The sequence below is a fragment of the Oncorhynchus gorbuscha genome, linkage group LG03, assembly GCF_021184085.1.
Source record: "Oncorhynchus gorbuscha isolate QuinsamMale2020 ecotype Even-year linkage group LG03, OgorEven_v1.0, whole genome shotgun sequence".
NCBI classification, from domain to species: Eukaryota; Metazoa; Chordata; class Actinopteri; order Salmoniformes; family Salmonidae; genus Oncorhynchus; species Oncorhynchus gorbuscha.
The window spans coordinates 106,284,267-106,306,354 of record NC_060175.1 but is presented as its reverse complement, the minus strand read 5'-3'; the positions used below and the strand labels follow the sequence as shown (position 1 = coordinate 106,306,354).

At 46.1% G+C, this 22,088-nt stretch overlaps 2 protein-coding genes and 1 long non-coding RNA gene across 3 annotated transcripts in view; all 3 read left to right on the top strand.

Moving 5' to 3' along the window:
* LOC124018182 (RNA-binding protein 10-like) overlaps positions 1-17,077 on the top strand; it is a 36,761-nt gene extending 19,684 nt beyond the window's left edge. The window contains exons 4-8 of the mRNA XM_046333450.1: positions 5,683-5,769; positions 5,859-5,919; positions 6,005-6,193; positions 15,096-15,256; positions 17,024-17,077. Of these exons, the coding sequence (XP_046189406.1) occupies positions 5,716-5,769; positions 5,859-5,919; positions 6,005-6,193; positions 15,096-15,256; positions 17,024-17,077 (519 nt within the window). The 5' untranslated portion in view covers positions 5,683-5,715. The remainder of the gene's footprint in view (positions 1-5,682; positions 5,770-5,858; positions 5,920-6,004; positions 6,194-15,095; positions 15,257-17,023) is intronic.
* Positions 17,078-17,986: 909 nt separating this feature from the next.
* On the top strand, positions 17,987-19,947 carry LOC124032412. The gene is made up of 3 exons (XR_006838271.1): positions 17,987-18,449; positions 19,059-19,564; positions 19,677-19,947. It is a non-coding gene; the product is annotated as an uncharacterized LOC124032412 (long non-coding RNA).
* A 1,378-nt stretch (positions 19,948-21,325) lies between these two features.
* Positions 21,326-22,088, top strand: part of LOC124018172 (RNA-binding protein 10-like) — a 20,742-nt gene continuing 19,979 nt past the window's right edge. Inside the window, exon 1 of the mRNA XM_046333438.1 lies at positions 21,326-21,360. Within this exon, the coding sequence (XP_046189394.1) occupies positions 21,326-21,360 (35 nt within the window). The remainder of the gene's footprint in view (positions 21,361-22,088) is intronic.

Here is a 22,088-nt window from a genome sequence, read left to right as displayed (position 1 = left end):
TCTCCTCTCTTTCCCTCTCTTCTCTCCTCTCTTTCCTCTCTTCTCTCCTCTCTTTCCCTCTCTCTCCTCTCTTTCCCTCTCTTCTCCCTCTCTTCTCTCCTCTCTTTCCCTCTTTCTCCTCTCTTTCCCCTCTCTCTTCTCCTCCTCTCTTTCTCCTCTCTTTCCCTCTTCTCTCCTCTCTTTCCCTCTCTTTCTCCTCTCTTTCTCCTCTCTTTTCCCTCTCTCTCCTTCTCCTCTCTTCTCTCCTCTCTTTCCCTCTCTTCTCTCCTCTCTTTCCCTCTCTTCTCTCCTCTCTTTCCTCTCTTCTCTCCTCTCTTCCTCTCCTCTCTTCTCTCTCCTCTCTTTCCCTCTCTTCTCTCCTCTCTTTCCCTCTCTTCTCTCCTCTCTTTCCCTCTCTTCTCTTCTCTCCCTCTCTTTTCCCTCTCTTTCTCCTCTCTTTCCCTCTCTTTCCCTCTCTTTCCCTCTCTCCTCTCTTTCCTCTCTTCTCTCTCTTTCCCTCTCTTCTCTCCTCTCTTTCCCTCTCTTCTCTCTTTCTCTTTCTCTCTTCTTTCCCTCTTCTCTCTCTTTCTCTTCTCTCCTCTCTTTCCCTCTCTTCTCTCCTCTCTTTCCTCTCTCTCTCTTTCCTCTCTCTTCTCTCCTCTCTTTCCTCTCTTCTCTCTCTCTTTCCTCTCTTCTCTCCTCTCTTTCCCTCTCCCTTCTCTCCTCTCTTTCCCTCTTCTCTTCTCTTTCCCTCTCTTCTCTCCTCTCTTTCCCTCTCTTCTCTCCTCTCTTCTCCTCTCTTCTCTCTCTTTCCCTCTTCTCTCCTCTCTTTCCCTCTCTTCTCTCCTCTCTTTCCCTCTCTTCTCTCCTCTCTTTCCCTCTCTTTCCTCTCTCTTCCCTCTCTTTCCCTCTCTTCTCTCCTCTCTTTCCCTCTCTTCTCTCCTCTCTTTCCCTCTTCTCTTCTCTTTCCTCTCTTCTCTCCTCTCTTTCTCTCTTCTCTCTCTCTTTCCTCTCTTCTCTCCTCTCTTTCCTCTCTTCTTCTCTCCTCTCTTTCCTCTCTTCTCTCTTCTCTCTCTCTTCTCTTCTCTCCTCTCTTTCCCTCTCTTCTCTCCTCTCTTTCCCTCTCTTCTCCTTTCTCTCTTCTCCTCTCTTTCTCTCTTCTCTCCTCTCTTTCTCTTCTCCTCTCTTTCCCTCTCTTCTCTCTTTCCTCTCTCTCTTCTTTCCCTCTCTTCTCTCCTCTCTTTCCTCTCTCTTCTCTCCTCTCTTCTCTCCTCTCTTCTTCTTCTCCTCTCTTTCCCTCTCTTCTCTCCTCTCTTTCCCTCTCTTCTCCCTCTCTTTCCCTCTCTTCTCTCTCTCCTCTCTTTCCCCTCTCTTCTCCTCTCTTCTCTCCTCCTCTCTTTCCTCTCTTCTCTCCTCTCTTTCTTCTCTCTCTCTTCCCTCTTCTCTTTCCCTCTCTTCTCTCCTCTCTTTCCCTCTCTTCTCTCCTCTCTTTCTCTCTTCTCTCCTCTCTTTCCCTCTCTTCTCTCCCTCTCTTTCCCTCTCTTTCCCTCTCTTCTCTCCTCTCTTTCCCTCTCTTCTCTCCTCTCTTTCCCTCTCTTCTCTCCTCTCTTTCTCTCTCTCTCTCTCCTCTCTTCTCTCTCTCTTTCCCTCTCTTTCCCTCTCTTCTCTCCTCTCTTTCCCTCTCTTCTCTCCTCTCTTTCCCTCTCTTCTTCCTCTCTTTCCTCTCTTCTCTCCTCTCTTTCCCTCTCTTCTCTCCTCTCTTTCTCCTTCTCTCTCTCTTTCCTCTCTTCTCTCCTCTCTTTCCTCTCTTCTCTCCTCTCTTTCCCTCTCTTCTCTCCTCTCTTTCCCTCTCTTCTCTCCTCTCTTTCCCTCTCTCTCTCTCTCTCCCTCTCTCTTCCTCTCTCTTCTCTCCTCTCTTTCTCCCTCTCTTCTCTCCTCTCTTTCCCTCTCTTCTCTCCCTCTCTTCTCCTCTCTTTCTCCTCTCTTTCCCTCTCTTCTCTCCTCTCTTTCCCTCTCTTCTCTCCTCTCTTTCCCTCTCTTCTCTCCTCTCTTTCCCTCTCTTCTCTCCTCTCTTTCTCTCTCTTCTCTCCTCTCTTTCCCTCTCTTCTCTCCTCTCTTTCCTCTCTCTTCTCTTTCCTCTCTTCTCTCCTCTCTTTCCCTCTCTTCCTCTCTTTCCCTCCTCTCTTTCTCCTCTCTTTCCCTCTCCTCTCCCTCTCTTTCCTCTCTTCTCTCCTCTCTTTCCCTCCTCTCTTCTCTCCTCTCTTCTCTCTCTCTCTCCTCTCTTTCTCCTCTCTTTCTCCTCTCTTTCCCTCTCCTCTCTTTCCTCTCTTTCCCTCTTTCTCTCTTCTCTCCTCTCTTTCCTCTCTCTTCTCTTCTCCTCTCTTTCCCTCTCTTTCTCCTCTCTTTCCCTCTCTTCTCCCTCTCTTCTCCCTCTCTTTCTCCTCTCTTTCCCTCTCTTCTCTCCTCTCTTTCCCTCTCTTCTCTTTCCTCTCTTTCCTCTCTTCTCTCCTCTCTTTCCCTCTCTTCTCTCCTCTCTTTCCCTCTCTTTCCCTCTCTCTCTTTCCCTCTCTTTCTCTCTTCTCTCTCTCTCTCTCTCTCTTTCCCTCTCTTTCCTCTCTTCTCCCTCTCTTTCCCTCTCTTCTCTCCTCTCTTTCCCTCTCTTCTCTCCTCTCTTTCCCTCTCTTTCTCTCTCTTTCCCTCTCTTTCCCTCTCTTTCCCTCTCTTTCTCCTCTCTTTCCCTCTCTTTTCTCTCCTCTCTTTCTCTTCTCTCTCTCTTCTCCTCTCTTTCCCTCTCTTTCCCTCTCTTCTCTCCTCTCTTTCCCTCTCTTCTCTCCTCTCTTTCCCTCTCTTTCCCTCTCTTTCCTCTCTCTTCTCTTTCCTCTCTTTCTCCTCTCTTTCCCTCTCTTCTCTCCTCTCTTTCTCCTCTCTTCTCTCCTCTCTTTCCCTCTCTTCTCTCTCTCCCTCTTCTCCCTCTCTTTCCCTCTCTTCTCTCCTCTCTTTCCCTCTCTTCTCTCCTCTCTTTCCCTCTCTTCTCTCCTCTCTTTCCCTCTCTTCTCTCCTCTCTTTCTCCTCTCTTTCCCTCTCTTTTCCCTCTCTCTCTCTCTCTCTTCTCTCCTCTTTTCCTCTCTCTTCTCTTCTCTCCTCTCTTTCCCTCTCTTCTCTTTCCCTCTCTTTCCCTCTCTTCTCTCCTCTCTTTCCCTCTCTTTCTCTCCTCTCTTCTCCTCTCTTTCCCTCTCTTCTCTCTCTCTCTTTTCCTCTCTTCTCTCCTCTCTTTCCCTCTCTTTCTCTCTCTCTTCCCTCTTCTCTTCCCTCTCTTCTCCTCTCTTTCCCTCTCTTCTCTCCTCTCTTTTCTCTTCTCTCTCTCTTCTCCTCTCTTTCTCTCTTCTCTTTCCCTATCTTCTCTCCTCTCTTTCCCTCTTCTCTCCTCTCTTTCCCTCTCTTCTCTCCTCTCTTCTCTCCTCTCTTCTCCTCTCTTTCCCTCTCTTTCCCTCTATTCTCTCCTCTCTTTCCCTCTTCTCTCCTCTCTTTCCCTCTCTTCTCTCCTCTCTTTCCCTCTCTTCTCTCCTCTCTTCTCCTCTCTTTCCCTCTCTTTCCCTCTTCTCTCCTCTCTTTCCCTCTCTTCTCTCCTCTCTTTCCCTCTCTTCTCTCCTCTCTTTCCCTCTCTTCTCTCCTCTCTTTCCCTCTTCTCTCCTCTCTTTCCCTCTTCTCTCCTCTCTTTCCCTCTCTTCTCCTCTCTTTCCCTCTCTTCTCTCCTCTCTTCTCCTCTCTTTCCCTCTCTTTCCCTCTCTTCTCTCCTCTCTTTCCCTCTTCTCTCCTCTCTTTCCCTCTCTTCTCTCCTCTCTTTCCCTCTCTTCTCCCCTCTCTTTCCCTCTCTTCTCTCCTCTCTTCTCCTCTCTTTCCCTCTCTTCTCCTCTCTTTCCCTCTCTTCTCTCCTCTCTTTCCCTCTCTTCTCTCCTCTCTTTCCCTCTTCTCTCCTCTCTTTCCCTCTCTTCTCTCCTCTCTTCTCTCCTCTCTTCTCCTCTCTTTCCCTCTCTTTCCCTCTATTCTCTCCTCTCTTTCCCTCTTCTCTCCTCTCTTTCCCTCTCTTCTCTCCTCTCTTCTCTCCTCTCTTCTCCTCTCTTTCCCTCTCTTTCCCTCTATTCTCTCCTCTCTTTCCCTCTCTTCTCTCCTCTCTTTCCCTCTTCTCTCCTCTCTTTCCCTCTCTTCTCTCCTCTCTTCTCCTCTCTTTCCCTCTCTTTCCCTCTTCTCTCCTCTCTTTCCCTCTCTTCTCTCCTCTCTTTCCCTCTCTTCTCTCCTCTCTTTCCCTCTTCTCTCCTCTCTTTCCCTCTCTTCTCTCCTCTCTTTCCCTCTCTTCTCTCCTCTCTTCTCCTCTCTTTCCCTCTCTTTCCCTCTTCTCTCCTCTCTTTCCCTCTCTTCTCTCCTCTCTTTCCCTCTCTTCTCTCCTCTCTTTCCCTCTCTTCTCTCCTCGCTTTCCCTCTTCTCTCCTCTCTTTCCCTCTTCTCTCCTCTCTTTCCCTCTCTTCTCTCCTCTCTTTCCCTCTCTTCTCTCCTCTCTTCTCCTCTCTTTCCCTCTCTTTCCCTCTCTTCTCTCCTCTCTTTCCCTCTTCTCTCCTCTCTTTCCCTCTCTTCTCTCCTCTCTTTCCCTCTCTTCTCCCTCTCTTTCCCTCTCTTCTCTCCTCTCTTCTCCTCTCTTTCCCTCTCTTCTCTCCTCTCTTTCCCTCTCTTCTCTCCTCTCTTTCCCTCTCTTTCCCTCTCTTCTCTCCTCTCTTTCCCTCTCTTCTCTCCTCTCTTTCCCTCTCTTCTCTCCTCTCTTTCCCTCTCTTCTCTCCTCTCTTCTCCTCTCTTTCTCCTCTCTTTCCCTCTCTTCTCTCCTCTCTTTCCCTCTCTTCTCTCCTCTCTTTCCCTCTCTTCTCTCCTCTCTTTCCCTCTCTTCTCTTCTCTCTTTCCCTCTCTTCTCTCCTCTCTTTCCCTCTTCTCTCCTCTCTTTCCCTCTCTTCTCTCCTCTCTTTCCCTCTCTTCTCTCCTCTCTTTCCCTCTTTTCTCCTCTCTTTCCCTCTCTTCTCTCCTCTCTTTCCCTCTCTTCTCTCCTCTCTTTCCCTCTCTTCTCTCCTCTCTTTCCCTCTTTTCTCCTCTCTTTCCCTCTCTTCTCTCCTCTCTTTCCCTCTCTTCTCTCCTCTCTTTCCCTCTCTTCTCTCCTCTCTTCTCTCTTTCCCTCTCTTTCCCTCTCTTCTCTCCTCTCTTTCCCTCTTCTCTCCTCTCTTTCCCTCTTCTCTCCTCTCTTTCCCTCTTCTCTCCTCTCTTTCCCTCTTCTCTCCTCTCTTTCCCTCTCTTTCCCTCTCTTCTCTCCTCTCTTTCCCTCTCTTCTCTCCTCTCTTCTCCTCTCTTTCCCTCTCTTTCCCTCTCTTCTCTCCTCTCTTTCCCTCTTCTCTCCTCTCTTTCCCACTCTCTCTCAATTCAATTCAATGGACTTTATTGGCATGGGAAACATCTCTCACTCATTCTGCCCTCTTGTGAGTGGGCTCCTCTCTCTCTAGAATGTGAACCACTTATCTATGATAATCATTCTTTGTTTCTCTCTTTGTCTCGTTCTCCCTCTCTGTCTCCCTCTCTCTTGGTCTTCTCTGTCTATCTTTCTCTTTGTCTCTCCTTCTCTCCCTCTCTCTCTCGCTCTCTCTGCCTGTCTCTTTCTCTCTCTCTCTTTCAGAGGGTTTTGTCTATCCTAGGCCAGAGGGTGTCTATGCACTACAGTGACCCTAAACCACGCGCCAACGAGGACTGGCTCTGTAACAAGGTACAACAGCTAACAACCTCACTGTGTGGCTTCTCATCTTTTTCATCAATTCTCCCTAGTACTGATCGCCTCTGTTGCTGTTCTAACAGTGTGGGGTTCAGAACTTCAAGAGGAGAGAGAAGTGCTTTAAATGTGGTGTTCCTAAATCAGGTAAACATGTGATACCTAAACCCTATGATAAACATAGACAGGTGTGTTCTGGGATATCCGACTGTGTTTTTTTTTTACCCTTTAGAGGCAGAGCTGAAACTGCCCCAGCTGAGGGAGTTACCCCTGGGTGTGCATCAGAAGGACGGCTTATTGCCCCTCCCTGCTCTCTACCAGCCAGCTGCTACCACCTCTACTGCCGTCACCACTCCCAGGGCTGGGGGCAGGGCTGGGGCAGGAGGAGCTGACACACAGCAGGCTGAGGTGGCCAATGACAGTAAGTCTCTCTCTCAAGTCAATTTAAATTGAAGGGGCATGGGAAACATATGTTAACATTGCCAAAGCAAGTGAAGTAGATAATAAACACTAAACAACTACACTCACAAAAATGCCAAAATAATAAAGACATTTCAAATGTCATATTATGTATACAGTGGAAGTTGGAAGTTTACATTTAGGTTGGAGTCATTAAAACTAGTTTACATTTAGGTTGGAGTCATTAAAACTCGTTTACATTTAGGTTGGAGTCATTAAAACTAGTTTACATTTAGGTTGGAGTCATTAAAACTCGTTTACATTTAGGTTGGAGTCATTAAAACTAGTTTACATTTAGGTTGGAGTCATTAAAACTCGTTTACATTTAGGTTGGAGTCATTAAAACTAGTTTACATTTAGGTTGGAGTCATTAAAACTAGTTTACATTTAGGTTGGAGTCATTAAAACTCGTTTACATTTAGGTTGGAGTCATTAAAACTCGTTTACATTTAGGTTGGAGTCATTAAAACTAGTTTATATACACTTAGGTTGGAGTCATTAAAACTAGTTTACATACATTTAGGTTGGAGTCATTAAAACTAGTTTATATACACTTAGGTTGGAGTCATTAAAACTAGTTTATATACACTTAGGTTGGAGTCATTAAAACTAGTTTACATACATTTAGGTTGGAGTCATTAAAACTCATTTACATACATTTAGGTTGGAGTCATTAAAACTCGTTTACATACATTTAGGTTGGAGTCATTAAAACTAGTTTATATACACTTAGGTTGGAGTCATTAAAACTAGTTTACATACATTTAGGTTGGAGTCATTAAAACTAGTTTACATACACTTAGGTTGGAGTCATTAAAACTAGTTTACATACATTTAGGTTGGAGTCATTAAAACTAGTTTTTCAACCACTCCACAAATGTCTTGTTAACAAACTATAGTTTTGGAAAGTCAGTTAGGACATCTACTTTGTGTATGACACAAGTCATTTTTCCAACAATTGTTAACAGACAGATTATTTCACTTATAATTCACTGTATCACAATTCCAGTGGGTCAGAAGTTTACATACACTAAGTTGACTGTGCCTTTAAACAGCTTGGAAAAATCCAGGAAATGATGTCATGGCTTTAGAAGCTTCTGATTGGCTAATTGACATAATTTGAGTCAATTGGAGGTGTACCTGTGGATGTATTTCAATACCTACCTTCAAAATGAGTGCCTCTTTGCTTGACATCATGGAAAATCCAAAGAAATCAGCCAAGACCTCCGAAAAGATTGTAGACCTCATGTCTGGTTCATCCTTGGGAGCAATTTCCAAACGCCTGAAGGTACCACGTTCATCTGTACAAACAATAGTACGTGTTATGCAGGTGAATGAGGACCCAAAAGCGACTTGGCGAAAACAGAGTCTTTAATCCAGTAAAGTAAATATACAATCATAAAGCACAATTCCACTCGTAATGACGAGAACAGACTGGAGACTCGATCATGAACTGCAGGTTGCCTCGGGAAGGCACTTGAACGTAGCAGACTCAGACACCTGCTCACCACGCAGCATCTGAGGGAAACACGACACGACAGGGCGATACACAGACACAGCACGGTGAACAATAGACAAGGATCCGACAGGGCAGAAACGGAAAACAAGGGGAGAAATAGGGACTCTAATCAGGGAAAAAGATAGGGAACAGGTGTGGGAAGACTAAATGATTGATTAGGGGAATAGGAACAGCTGGGAGCAGGAACGGAACGATAGAGAGAAGAGAGAGAGGAAGGGAGAGAGAAAAGGGGAACGAACCTAAAAAAGACCAGCAGGGGAAAACGAACAGAGGGAAAAGCAAAATGACAAGACAATATAAGACAAAACATGACAGTACCCCCCACTCACCGAGCGCCTCCTGGCGCACTCGAGGAGGAATCCTGGCGGCAACGGAGGAAATCATCAATAAGTGAACGGTCCAGCACGTCCCGAGACGGAACCCAACTCCTCTCCTCAGGACCGTAACCCTCCCAATCCACTAAGTATTGGTGACCCCGTCCCCGAGAACGCATGTCCATGATCCTACGTACCTTGTAAATAGGTGCGCTCTCGACAAGGACGGGAGGGGGAGGGAAGACGAACGGGGGTGCGAAGAAAGGGCTTGACACAGGAGACATGGAAGACAGGATGGACGCGACGAAGATGTCGCGGAAGAAGCAGTCGCACAGCGACAGGATTGACGACCTGGGAGACACGGAACGGACCAATGAACCGCGGAGTCAACTTACGAGAAGCTGTCGTAAGAGGAAGGTTGCGAGTGGAAAGCCACACTCTCTGGCCGCAACAATACCTTGGACTCTTAATCCTACGTTTATTGGCGGCTCTCACAGTCTGTGCCCTGTAACGGCAAAGTGCAGACCTCACCCTCCTCCAGGTGCGCTCACAACGTTGGACAAACGCTTGAGCGGAGGGAACGCTGGACTCGGCAAGCTGGGATGAGAACAGAGGAGGCTGGTAACCCAGACTACTCTGAAACGGAGATAACCCGGTAGCAGACGAAGGAAGCGAGTTGTGAGCGTATTCTGCCCAGGGGAGCTGTTCTGCCCAAGACGCAGGGTTTCTGAAAGAAAGGCTGCGTAGTATGCGACCAATCGTCTGATTGGCCCCTCTGCTTGACCGTTAGACTGGGGATGAAACCCGGAAGAGAGACTGACGGACGCACCAATCAAACGACAGAACTCCCTCCAAAACTGTGACGTGAATTGCGGGCCTCTGTCTGAAACGGCGTCTAACGGGAGGCCATGAATTCTGAACACATTCTCGATGATGATTTGTGCCGTCTCCTTAGCGGAAGGAAGTTTAGCGAGGGGAATGAAATGTGCCGCCTTAGAGAACCTATCGACAACCGTAAGAATCACAGTCTTCCCCGCAGACAAAGGCAGACCGGTAATGAAGTCTAGGGCGATGTGAGACCATGGTCGAGAAGGAATGGGGAGCGGTCTGAGACGACCGGCAGGAGGAGAGTTACCTGACTTAGTCTGCGCGCAGTCCGAACAAGCAGCGCGTGTCACGCTCCTGAGTCGGCCACCAAAAGCGCTGGCGAATAGACGCAAGAGTGCCTCGAACACCGGGATGACCAGCTAACTTGGGAGAGTGAGCCCACTGAAGAACAGCCAAACGAGTGGAAACAGGAACGAAAAGAAGGTTACTAGGACAAGCGCGCGGCGACGCAGTGTGCGTGAGTGCTTGCTTAACCTGTCTTTCAATTCCCCAGACTGTCAACCCGACAACACGCCCATAAGGAAGAATCCCCTCGGGATCAGTAGAAGCCACAGAAGAACTAAAAAGACGGGATAAGGCATCAGGCTTGGTGTTCTTGCTACCCGGACGGTAAGAAATCACAAACTCGAAACGAGCGAAAAACAACGCCCAACGAGATTGACGAGCATTAAGTCGTTTGGCAGAACGGATGTACTCAAGGTTCTTATGGTCTGTCCAAACGACAAAAGGAACGGTCGCCCCCTCCAACCACTGTCGCCATTCGCCTAGGGCTAAGCGGATGGCGAGCAGTTCGCGGTTACCCACATCATAGTTGCGTTCAGATGGCGACAGGCGATGAGAAAAATAAGCGCAAGGATGAACCTTATCGTCAGACTGGAAGCGCTGGGATAGAATGGCTCCCACGCCTACCTCTGAAGCGTCAACCTCGACAATGAATTGTCTAGTGACGTCAGGAGTAACGAGGATAGGAGCGGACGTAAAACGTTCTTTTAGAAGATCAAAAGCTCCCTGGGCGGAACCGGACCACTTAAAACACGTCTTGACAGAAGTAAGAGCTGTGAGAGGGGCAGCAACTTGACCGAAATTACGAATGAAACGCCGATAGAAATTAGCGAAACCTAGAAAGCGCTGCAACTCGACACGTGACCTTGGAACGGGCCAATCACTGACAGCTTGGACCTTAGCGGAATCCATCTGAATGCCTTCAGCGGAAATAACGGAACCGAGAAAAGTAACGGAGGAGACATGAAAAGAGCACTTCTCAGCCTTCACGTAGAGACAATTCTCTAAAAGGCGCTGTAGAACACGTCGAACGTGCTGAACATGAATCTCGAGTGACGGTGAAAAAATCAGGATATCGTCAAGATAGACAAAAACAAAGATGTTCAGCATGTCTCTCAGAACATCATTAACTAATGCCTGAAAAACAGCTGGCGCATTGGCGAGACCAAACGGCAGAACCCGGTACTCAAAATGCCCTAACGGAGTGTTAAACGCCGTTTTCCACTCGTCCCCCTCTCTGATGCGCACGAGATGGTAAGCGTTACGAAGGTCCAACTTAGTAAAGCACCTGGCTCCCTGCAGAATCTCGAAGGCTGATGACATAAGGGGAAGCGGATAACGATTCTTAACCGTTATGTCATTCAGCCCTCGATAATCCACGCAGGGGCGCAGAGTACCGTCCTTCTTAACAAAAAAAACCCCGCCCCGGCCGGAGAGGAAGAAGGCACTATGGTACCGGCGTCAAGAGACACAGACAAATAATCCTCGAGAGCCTTACGTTCGGGAGCCGACAGAGAGTATAGTCTACCCCGAGGAGGAGTGGTCCCCGGAAGGAGATCAATACTACAATCATACGACCGGTGAGGAGGAAGGGAGTTGGCTCGGGACCGACTGAAGACCGTGCGCAGATCATGATATTCCTCCGGCACTCCTGTCAAATCGCCAGGTTCCTCCTGAGAAGTGGGGACAGAAGAAACGGGAGGGATGGCAGACATTAAACACTTCACATGACAAGAAACGTTCCAGGATAGGATAGAATTACTAGACCAATTAATAGAAGGATTATGACATACTAGCCAGGGATGACCCAAAACAACAGGTGTAAAAGGTGAACGAAAAATCAAAAAAGAAATAGTCTCACTGTGGTTACCAGATACTGTGAGGGTTAAAGGTAGTGTCTCAAATCTGATACTGGGAAGATGACTACCATCTAAGGCGAACATGGGCGTAGGCTTGTCTAACTTTCTGAAAGGAATGTCATGTTTCCGAGCCCATGCTTCGTCCATGAAACAACCCTCAGCCCCAGAGTCTATCAAGGCACTGCATGTAGCACCCGAACCGGTCCAGCGTAGATGGACCGACAAAGTAGTACAGGATCTAGATGGAGAGACCTGAGTAGTAGCGCTCACCAGTAGCCCTCCGCTTACTGATGAGCTCTAGCTTTTACTGGACATGAATTAACAAAATGTCCAGCAAGTCCGCAATAGAGGCACAGGCGGTTGGTGATCCTCCGTTCCCTCTCCTTAGTCGAGATGCGAATCCCTCCCAGCTGCATGGGCTCAGTCTCTGAGCCAGAGGAGGGAGATGGTTGCGATGCGGAGCAGGGAAACACCGTTGACGCGAGCTCTCTACCACGAGCCTGGTGACGAAGATCTACCCGTCGTTCTATGCGGATGGCAAGAGCAATCAAAGAGTCCACACTTGAAGGAACCTCCCGGGAGAGAATCTCATCTTTAACCACTGCGTGGAGTCCCTCCAGAAAACGAGCGAGCAGCGCCGGCTCGTTCCACTCACTAGAGGCAGCAAGAGTGCGAAACTCAATAGAGTAATCCGTTATGGATCGATCACCTTGGCATAGGGAAGCCAGGGCCCTAGAAGCCTCCCTACCAAAAACTGAACGGTCAAAAACCCGAATCATCTCCTCTTTAAAGTTCTGGTAATTGTTAGAGCAATCAGCCCTTGCCTCCCAGATAGCTGTGCCCCACTCTCGAGCCCGAAATCAAATCAAATCAAATCAAATTTTATTTGCCAGTAGCAGATGTTAATGGATTGAAATGCTTGTGCTTCTAGTTCCGACAATGCAGTGATAACCAACAAGTAATCTAACTAACAATTCCAAAAAAAAACTACTGTCTTATCTAGAGTATGTGTTGGGTTGGAGAGTACAGATACATGAGATGATAGACAAAGTAAACACTGGGTGAGAAAGGATGCAGTCGATGTTGGTACAGTATATACATATGCCGTGGGCTGCCCGTGAGTAGCAAGGTGGGTTTATTAACCCTAGGTTCCGGAGGCTCGGCAGGCCAGGAAGTAACAGGTGGCACGAGACGAAGACTCTGGAACTGTCCAGAGAGGTCGGAAACCTGAGCGGCCAGGTTCTCCACGGCATGGCGAGCAGCAGACAATTCCTGCTCGTGTCTGCCGAGCATGGCTCCTTGGATCTCGACGGCAGTGTTACGAGCGTCTGTAGTCGCTGGGTCCATTCTTTGGTCGGATCCTTCTGTTATGCAGGTGAATGAGGACCCAAAAGCGACTTGGCGAAAACAGAGTCTTTAATCCAGTAAAGTAAATATACAATCATAAAGCACAATTCCACTCGTAATGACGAGAACAGACTGGAGACTCGATCATGAACTGCAGGTTGCCTCAGGAAGGCACTTGAACGTAGCAGACTCAGACACCTGCTCACCACGCAGCATCTGAGGGAAACACGACACGACAGGGCGATACACAGACACAGCACGGTGAACAATAGACAAGGATCCGACAGGGCAGAAACGGAAAACAAGGGGAGAAATAGGGACTCTAATCAGGGAAAAAGATAGGGAACAGGTGTGGGAAGACTAAATGATTGATTAGGGGAATAGGAACAGCTGGGAGCAGGAACGGAACGATAGAGAGAAGAGAGAGAGGAAGGGAGAGAGAAAAAGGGGAACGAACCTAAAAAGACCAGCAGGGGGAAAACGAACAGAGGGAAAAGCAAAATGACAAGACAATATAAGACAAAACATGACAGTACGCAAGTATAAACACCATGGGACTACGCAGCTGTCATACCTCTCAGGAAGAAGATGTGTTCTGTCTCCTAGAGATGAACGTACTTTGGTGCGAAAAGTGCAAATCAATCCGAGAACAACAGCAAAGGACCTTGTGAAGATGCTGGAGGAAACAGGTACAAAAGTATCTATATCCACAGTAAAACTAGTCCTATATCGACATAACCTGAAAGGCCGCTCAGCAAGGAAGAAGCCACTGCTCCAAAACCGCCATTAAAAAGCCAGACTACGGTTTGCAACTGCACGTGGGGACAAAGATCGTACCTCTGGTCTGATGAAACAAAAATAGAACTGTTTGGCCATAATGACCATCATTATGTTTGGAGGAAAAAGGGGGATGCTTGCAAGCCAAAGAACGCCATCCCAACCGTGAAGCACGGGGTGGCAGCATCTTGTTGTGGGGGTGCTTTGCTGCAGGAGGGACTGGTGCACTTCACAAAATAGATGGCATCATGAAGCAATATCTCAAGACATCAGTTAAAGCTTGGCTGCAAATGGGTCTTCCAAATGGACAATGACCCCAAGCATACTTGCAAAGTTGTGGCAAAATGGCTTGAGGCCAACAGTCAAAGTATTGGAGTGGCCATCACAAAGATTTATTGTCACGATCGTCGTAAGAAGAGGACCAAAGCGCAGCGTGGTGTGAACACAAAGTGAACAAAACAAGAAATGAACAACGACCGTGAAGCTATATACCAAATGTGCTGACACAAACACTACACATAGACAATCACACACAATGACAAAACAGGCTACCTAAATATGGTTCCCAATCAGAGACAACGACTAACACCTGCCTCTGATTGAGAACCATATCAGGCCAAACACAGAAACAGACAAACTAGACACACAACATAGAATGCCCATCCAGCTCACGTCGTGACCAACACTAAAACAAGGAAAACGCAAAAGAACTATGGTCAGAATGTGACATTTATGATGAAAACATCCTAAACATTGATTCTATACCTCGTTTGACATGTTTCTACGAACTGTAATATGACTTTTCGTCTGAACTTTCGCCTGGACCGAGTGCCCGCGCGTCGTGAGTTTGGATTTGTGTACTAAACGCGCAAACAAAAAGGAGGTATTTGGACGTAAATTATGAACTTTATCGAACAAAACAAACATTTATTGTGGAACTGGGATTCCTGGGAGTGCATTCTGATGAAGATCATCAAAGGTAGGTGAATATTTATAACGCTATTTCTGAATTCTGTTGACTCCAACATGGAGGATATATGTATTTGTTGCCTGAGCACCGTACTCAGATTATTGCATAGTGTGCTTTTTTCATAAAGTTTTTTAAAAATCTGACACAGCGGTTGCATTAAGGAGAAGTTTATCTAAAGTTCCATGTATAACACTTGTATCTTTTATCAATGTTTATTATGAGTATTTCTGTAAATTGATGTGGCTCTCTGCAAAATCACCGGATGTTTTGGAGGCAAAACATTGCTGAACATAACATGCCAATGTAAACTAAGATTTTTGGATATAAATATGAACTTTATCGAACAAAACATACATGTATTGTGTAACATGAAGCCCTATGAGTGTCATCTGATGAAGATCATCAAAGGTTAGTGATTAATTTTCTCTCTATTTCTGCTTTTTGTGTCTCTTCTCTTTGGCTGGAAAAATTGCTGTGTTTTTCTGTTGACTTGGTACTGACCTAACATAATCAGTTGGTGTGCTTTCGTCGTAAAGCGTTCCTGAAATTGGACACTGTGGTGGGATTAACAATAAGTTGTTGTTTGAATTTGGCGTCCTGCACTTTCACTGGCTGTTGTCAAGTCGATCCCGTTAACCGGATCTCAGCCGATCTCAGCCGTAAGAAGTTAACACAAACCAAATGTGGAATAAATCTAGGAATATGAATACTGTCTGAAGGGACTGTACCTGTCTCTTTCATTTACCTTCTCTCCCCCCTCGCTCTCAACCCAATCTCTCCAGCTCTGATCCCAAGGAACCTGGGTCCCCATACTTCTCCAGACTCCATCCTGTTTCCTTGCTCTGTCTCCTAATGTTCTCTCTACCTCCCTCCCCCCCCATCCCGCCCTTCATCTCTCCTCTCTCCAGCTCTGATCCTGAGGAACCTGGGTCCCCATACCTCCCTGGAGTCCATCCTGTCCACTCTGGCTCCCTTCGCTACTCTGTCGCCTTCTAATGTTCGACTGATCAAAGATAAACAGACACAACTCAACCGGGGCTTCGCTTTCCTACAGCTGTCTACTATAGTGGTGAGGAGATACCTACAGCTGTCTACTATAGTGGTGAGGAGATACCAACAGCTGTCTACTATAGTGGTGAGGAGATACCAACAGCTGTCTACTATAGTGGTGAGGAGATACCTACAGATGTCTACTATAGTGGTGAGGAGATACCTACAACTCTACTATAGTGGTGAGGAGATACCAACAACTCTACTATAGTGGTGAGGAGATACCTACAACTCTACTATAGTGGTGAGGAGATACCTACAGCTGTCTACTATAGTGGTGAGGAGATACCAACAACTCTACTATAGTGGTGAGGAGATACCTACAGCTGTCTACTATAGTGGTGAGGAGATACCTACAGCTGTCTACTATAGTGGTGAGGAGATACCTACAGCTGTCTACTATAGTGGTGAGGAGATACCTACAGCTGTCTACTATAGTGGTGAGGAGATACCTACAGCTGTCTACTATAGTGGTGAGGAGATACAAACAACTCTACTATAGTGGTGAGGAGATACCTACAGCTGTCTACTATAGTGGTGAGGAGATACCTACAGCTGTCTTCTATAGTGGTGAGGAGATACCAACAACTCTACTATAGTGGTGAGGAGATACCTACAACTCTACTATAGTGGTGAGGAGATACCTACAGCTGTCTACTATAGTGGTGAGGAGATACCAACAACTCTACTATAGTGGTGAGGAGATACCTACAGCTGTCTACTATAGTGGTGAGGAGATACCTACAGCTGTCTACTATAGTGGTGAGGAGATACCTACAGCTGTCTACTATAGTGGTGAGGAGATACCAACAACACTACTATAGTGGTGAGGAGATACCAACAACTCTACTATAGTGGTGAGGAGATACCAACAACTCTACTATAGTGGTGAGGAGATACCAACAACTCTACTATAGTGGTGAGGAGATACCAACAACTCTACTATAGTGGTGAGGAGATACCAACAGCTGTCTACTATAGTGGTGAGGAGATACCTACAGATGTCTACCATAGTGGTGAGGAGATACCTACAGATGTCTACCATAGTGGTGAGGAGATACCTACAGATGTCTACTATAGTGGTGAGGAGATACCAACAACCCTACTATAGTGGTGAGGAGATACCAACAGCTGTCTACTATAGTGGTGAGGAGATACCAACAACTCTACTATAGTGCTGAGGAGATACCTACAGCTGTCTACTATAGTGGTGAGGAGATACCAACAACTCTACTATAGTGGTGAGGAGATACCAACAGCTGTCTACTATAGTGGTGAGGAGATACCTACAGCTGTCTACTATAGTGGTGAGGAGATACCTACAGCTGTCTACTATAGTGGTGATACCTACAGCTGTAGTGGCGAGGAGATACCTACAGCTGTCTACTATAGTGGTGAGGAGATACCTACAGCTGTCTACTATAGTGGTGAGGAGATACCTACAGCTGTCTACTATAGTGGTGAGGAGATACCTACAGCTGTCTACTGTAGTGGTGAGGAGATACCTACAGCTGTCTACTATAGTGGTGAGGAGATACCTACAGCTGTCTACTATAGTGGCGAGGAGATACCTACAGCTGTCTACTATAGTGGTGAGGAGATACCAACAACTCTACTATAGTGGTGAGGAGATACCCACAGCTGTCTACTATAGTGGTGAGGAGATACATACAGCTGTAGTGGTGAGGAAAAACCAACAGCTGTCTACTATAGTGGTGAGGAGATGTTACAGCTGTAGTGGTGAGGAATACCTAAAACTGTCTACTCAGAGCTGTGTGTGTTGCAGGAAGCATCTCAGCTTCTCCAGATCCTCCAGGTTTTACAGCCAGCTTCTCTATAGATGGGAAGGTCATCACTGGAGTTCGCCAAAGGATCCAAAAGACAAACATACACGTCATGTTCTTCCGTCCTCGTGACGGACCTAAAATTAATTTCCCGACATCCTATTTCCTGAACGGTGGAGCTTAAAATAGCCTTTTTGTCCTCATTGTTCTCCACCTTGGCGAATTTCCCTTGTTTTATTGTCCTTGTGGGGAGATTTGGGGATTTTAGGATAGAATAACCAACAGATGCTTTCAGAAAGTATTCATACACTTTGACACATCCCAGAAAGATGTGTTTTTATACATTTATTGAACAATAAATACAGAAATATCTCATTTACATACGTTTTCACACCCCCGAGTCAATACTTTTGTAGAAGCACCTTTGGCAACGATTACAGCTGTGAGTCTTTCTGGTTAAGTGAAACCAGGGAAATCGGTTAAAAGATTGTTCCTCTAGAAGTCAAAATTGGGCGCGCCACCTTAAGGTGTTGACCCTCCACATCTATCAAAACATCTATCAAAACAGCTGGAGCACTGGGCCCAGCCACTCTTAAATAGCACTGGGCCCAGCCACTCTTAAATAGCACTGGGCCCAGCCACTCTTAAATAGCACTGGGCCCAGTGGTTTAAAGAAAGCACTGGGCCCAGCCATAATTAATTCAGCACTGGGCCCAGTCACTCTTAAATAGCACTGGGCCCAGCCACTCTTAAATAGCACTGGGCCCAGCCACTCTTAAATAGCACTGGGCCCAGCCACTCTTAAATAGCACTTAAATAGTCACGACTTCACATGAGAGCATTTTGAACGTAAAATTTGTTTTCATCAAAAATGTGTTTTTTTGGGCAGAAATACCTTCTCGAACATGTGAACTTTCATGTGCCTTAATATCAAACTTTTTTGTAATTTTTAAATACGAATAAAATTGTTAAATTACGAGCCTAGTTGGTTTTAGCCACAGAAAAAGGGAGCAACCTTCCCGCTAGCCATGATTGGCTGAGATAATGAGTGGGCTGGAACATGCCGAGAGATGAGTTTGGATTGGTCTGCAGGTGTGGCATATTGTGTCTATAAAATGAGCTGCTCGTTATGCGTAGATAATCCTTTCTACTGTAGTTTTTTCTAAAGATATAACGTAAATAAAACGTCAGCCATGGAGAACTGCAAATATGTTACTTCTGCTCTCAATAACATTTAATTTATCAGGCGCTATCGGCAAAGGTCAGTGGGGAAAATGATGTGATGGACGACGATCGTGCCATACAATGCTGACTCTCTCTCTCTCTCACTCTGGAAAATAACACGTTTTTTAAATCAGTGGAGCGCAACGCAGGATGTCTGATGAAAGGGGTTGCAGTCTGCCGTGAAGCGTTCATCCACGTATACAGGTAAGAGTCTAGCTACAGATTCAGATATTATGTTGTCAGAAAGTTGTTTTCGTTGCTAGTTAAAAACTAGCTGTTAGCTAGCCAGCTGGAGTTCGATGGCTTTCTCAACCTAACGTTTTTTTAGTTTGCTATGACAATCGGTTTGCATTGCTAATAACGTTACTCTATGGATTGGGGTTATAGTTCTTTTTTTTTTTTAGCTAGCTAACGTTAACGTGACATGTCTAAACAAAAGACCCAAAGTTAAAGCTTGCTGTTAGCTTGCTAACATTAGCTGAGGTTAGGTGGCTGGCTAGCTAGCTAACATTAACTTGTGTGTGTATGTAACGTTAGTGATGTTATCTCAGAATGCCATTTTCGCATTGCTAGTTATAGCTTAATGTTAGCTAGCTAACATTGAACTTATTGGTTAACTTTAGCTAGCTGTGACAATCAGTTTGTATTGCTAGTTAAAGCCTGTTAGCTAGCCAGCTGACGTTAGATGGCTGGCTAGCTACAGTAGCTAACATTACCTGTATGAACTGTGTGTAGTGACGATATCTCAGAATGCCATTTCACATCTATTGTATAATAATGTTCCAATATTTGTATCTGGAATGTGTCTTTCAGCATCAATCAGCAGAACACTCCTGACTCTAATACACCAGTCATACAGTCATCAAAAAGAGAGCTGGCCCAAGCAAGCTAGCAGGTAGCAGCGCAGTCATCAACATGCACCATTTCTTCACCAACTACGGAGTTGGGGAAAACACGTGTGGACCTGAATTGTGATAACTGCTGCGGCCAAAACAAGAACAAGTTTCTGGTCTGTTATTATGCCAGGCGGACCGACCATGCACAAGCTCCACCAGTCTGGACCTTCACTTCCTGATCACAGGCCACAACAAGTTTGCCCCTGACTGGTGCTTCGGCCTCAACGAGCAGCGCTTCAGAAAGACCAGAGTGAACACTTTGTCTGAGATTGCTGGTGTTGTGAAGGACATCACTGTGACAGGGGTCAACATCCTACAGCTGGTTGGACTGGAGGATGGTACGGTGGAAAGCTTTGGGAGGCAACAACACCTGACTCCGTACTTCAGGCTGCTGGCACGGATCAAGCAGTACCAGTACTTCAGGTAAAAAATCATTTTAATTGTATGAGGTTACTCTTATGTAAACCTGGGAGGTGAATTGATGTTGTGGAAGGTTGTAGTGTCTTCTGATTTGTTGTTGTTCCCTGTTTTACAGCTTCGATGCTCTGGAGCCTGATGTTGTCGCTAAGGAACGTTCGGACTGTCCTTCCTCCTGGTCTGCCTGTACCACCTGGACTGGACAAAGCGAGACAAACTATGTTTTTGAGAAGATCAGGGATTTTGTGACGAGTCATCTGCGATGAACGTAGTACCTTCAGGCGTTTGGAAGTCACTCCAAAGGATGAACCAGACCTCCAATTGACTGAAAATATGTCAATTAGCCTATCAGAAGCTTCTAAAGCCATGACATCATTTTCTGGAATGTTCCAAGCTGTTTAAAGGCACAGTCAACTTAGTGTGTGTGTAAACTTCTGACCCACTGGAATTGTGATACAGTGAATTATAAGTGAAATAATGTCTGTAAATAATTGTTGGGAAAATGACTTGTGTCATGCACAAAGTAGATGTCCTAACCGGCTTGCAAAAACTATAGTTTGTTTTCTAGAAATTTGTGGAGTGGTTGAAAAATGAGTTTTAATAACTCCAACCAAAGTGTATGTAAACTTCCGACTTCAACTGACTACCCAAAACGTTTGACCCAAGTTAAACTATTTAAAGGCAATGCTACCAAATACTAAATGAGTGTATGTAAACTTCTGACCCACTGGGAATGTGATGAAATAAATAATTGCTGAAATCTCTCTACTATTATTCCGACATTTCTCATTCTTAAAATAAACTGACCCAAGACAGGGAATTTTTACTAGGATTAAATGTCAGGAATTGTGAAAAACTGAGTTTAAATGTATTTGGCTAAGGTGTATGTAAAACTTCCGACTTCAACTGTACATTATCAAGTATTTCACACATATTATCCAGATACTGACTGTTAGCATTTGGTGGTCTATAGCAGCTTCCCACCAGAATGGGCTTTAGGTGAGGCAGATGAACCTGTAGCCATATTACTTCAACAGTATTTAACATGAGATCCTCTCTAAGCTTTACAGGAATGTGGGTCTGAATATAAACAGCAGCACCTCCACCTTTGGCATTTCTGTCTTTTCTGTAGATGTTATAACCTTGTATTGCTACCACTGTATCATCAAAGGTAATGTTAATGTGGGCTATTTTTTTTTACACTTTTCTGGGATGCTTGATAGTTTTTCTTGCTTTACTGGGAAGGTTAGCAGAAGTAGACATGCTCATGTTATTTATGTTTGAGTTGATGAGCTGCACACAGTGAACTTCTGACTTGGGCACACTGCCTCAGTGTTAACAGTATAACTCTGGTTCATAGGCACACGATTACTGCAGACAGAAGCTGTAGGATCAACAGAGGCATTCAGGGCAGTTAGAGGGACATACATTTAGTTGCTTATATTGTGTCTGCCAACACCACTGGGATAATGTTGAATGTGCTGAAGCATTATGACTACTCAGTGGCACAATGGTAGTGATTAACTGAGCTGGGCTTAGGTCATTGATAAGTCTTTGTCTCAACGCAGCCTTGAAATGTGTGGACAGAGTCCAGGAGCCAAGATAATTCGGATGGACTCCATCATTCCTGTTTCCAGAAGGTGTCAAAGTTATCTATAAAAGTGATTCCAACAAAGCTACAGTAATCTTTTAGCCAGGTGTGTAATGCCAGTAGCCTGCTGAATCTTTCACACCCTAGCTAGCCCTCCTAATGTGGTTTGAGCCCACATGGACTACGACAGCGTCAGCTCCCGGCAGCTGTCGTAGAACGGTCGGAAGCAGCCTTGTAATGTCCTGTACTCATGCTCCAGGATAGCACAGTTTTTTTCCACGGGAACCATGATGTTTCATACCATAGAACTTCCGATGACAACAGCTGGTGCAATGAGGAGGTCCGGGTGTTCTTTCACCTCGAGTGGTTTCGCAAACCCCTCGAGGACCAATGGGTGGTGGGGCCCGATGGACCCGGGCCAGCTGTAGTATTCATTGTGGATGATGAATGAGCCAGGGTCCCTACCAGAGACTTAATGGACTGGCGTGCTCCCTACCAGAGACTTAATGGACTGGCGTGCTCCCTACCAGAGACTTAATGGACTGGCGTGCTCCCTACCAGAGACTTAATGGACTGGAGTGCTCCCTACCAGAGACTTAATGGACTGGCGTGCCCCCTACCAGAGACTTAATGGACTGGCGTGCCCCCTACCAGAGACTTAATGGACTATAGTGCTCCCTACCAGAGACTTAATGGACTGGCGTGCTCCCTACCAGAGACTTAATGGACTGGCGTGCTCCCTACCAGAGACTTAATGGACTGGAGTGCTCCCTACCAGAGACTTAATGGACTGGCGTGCCCCCTACCAGAGACTTAATGGACTGGCGTGCCCCCTACCAGAGACTTAATGGACTATAGTGCTCCCTACCAGAGACTTAATGGACTGGCGTGCTCCCTACCAGAGACTTAATGGACTGGCGTGCTCCCTACCAGAGACTT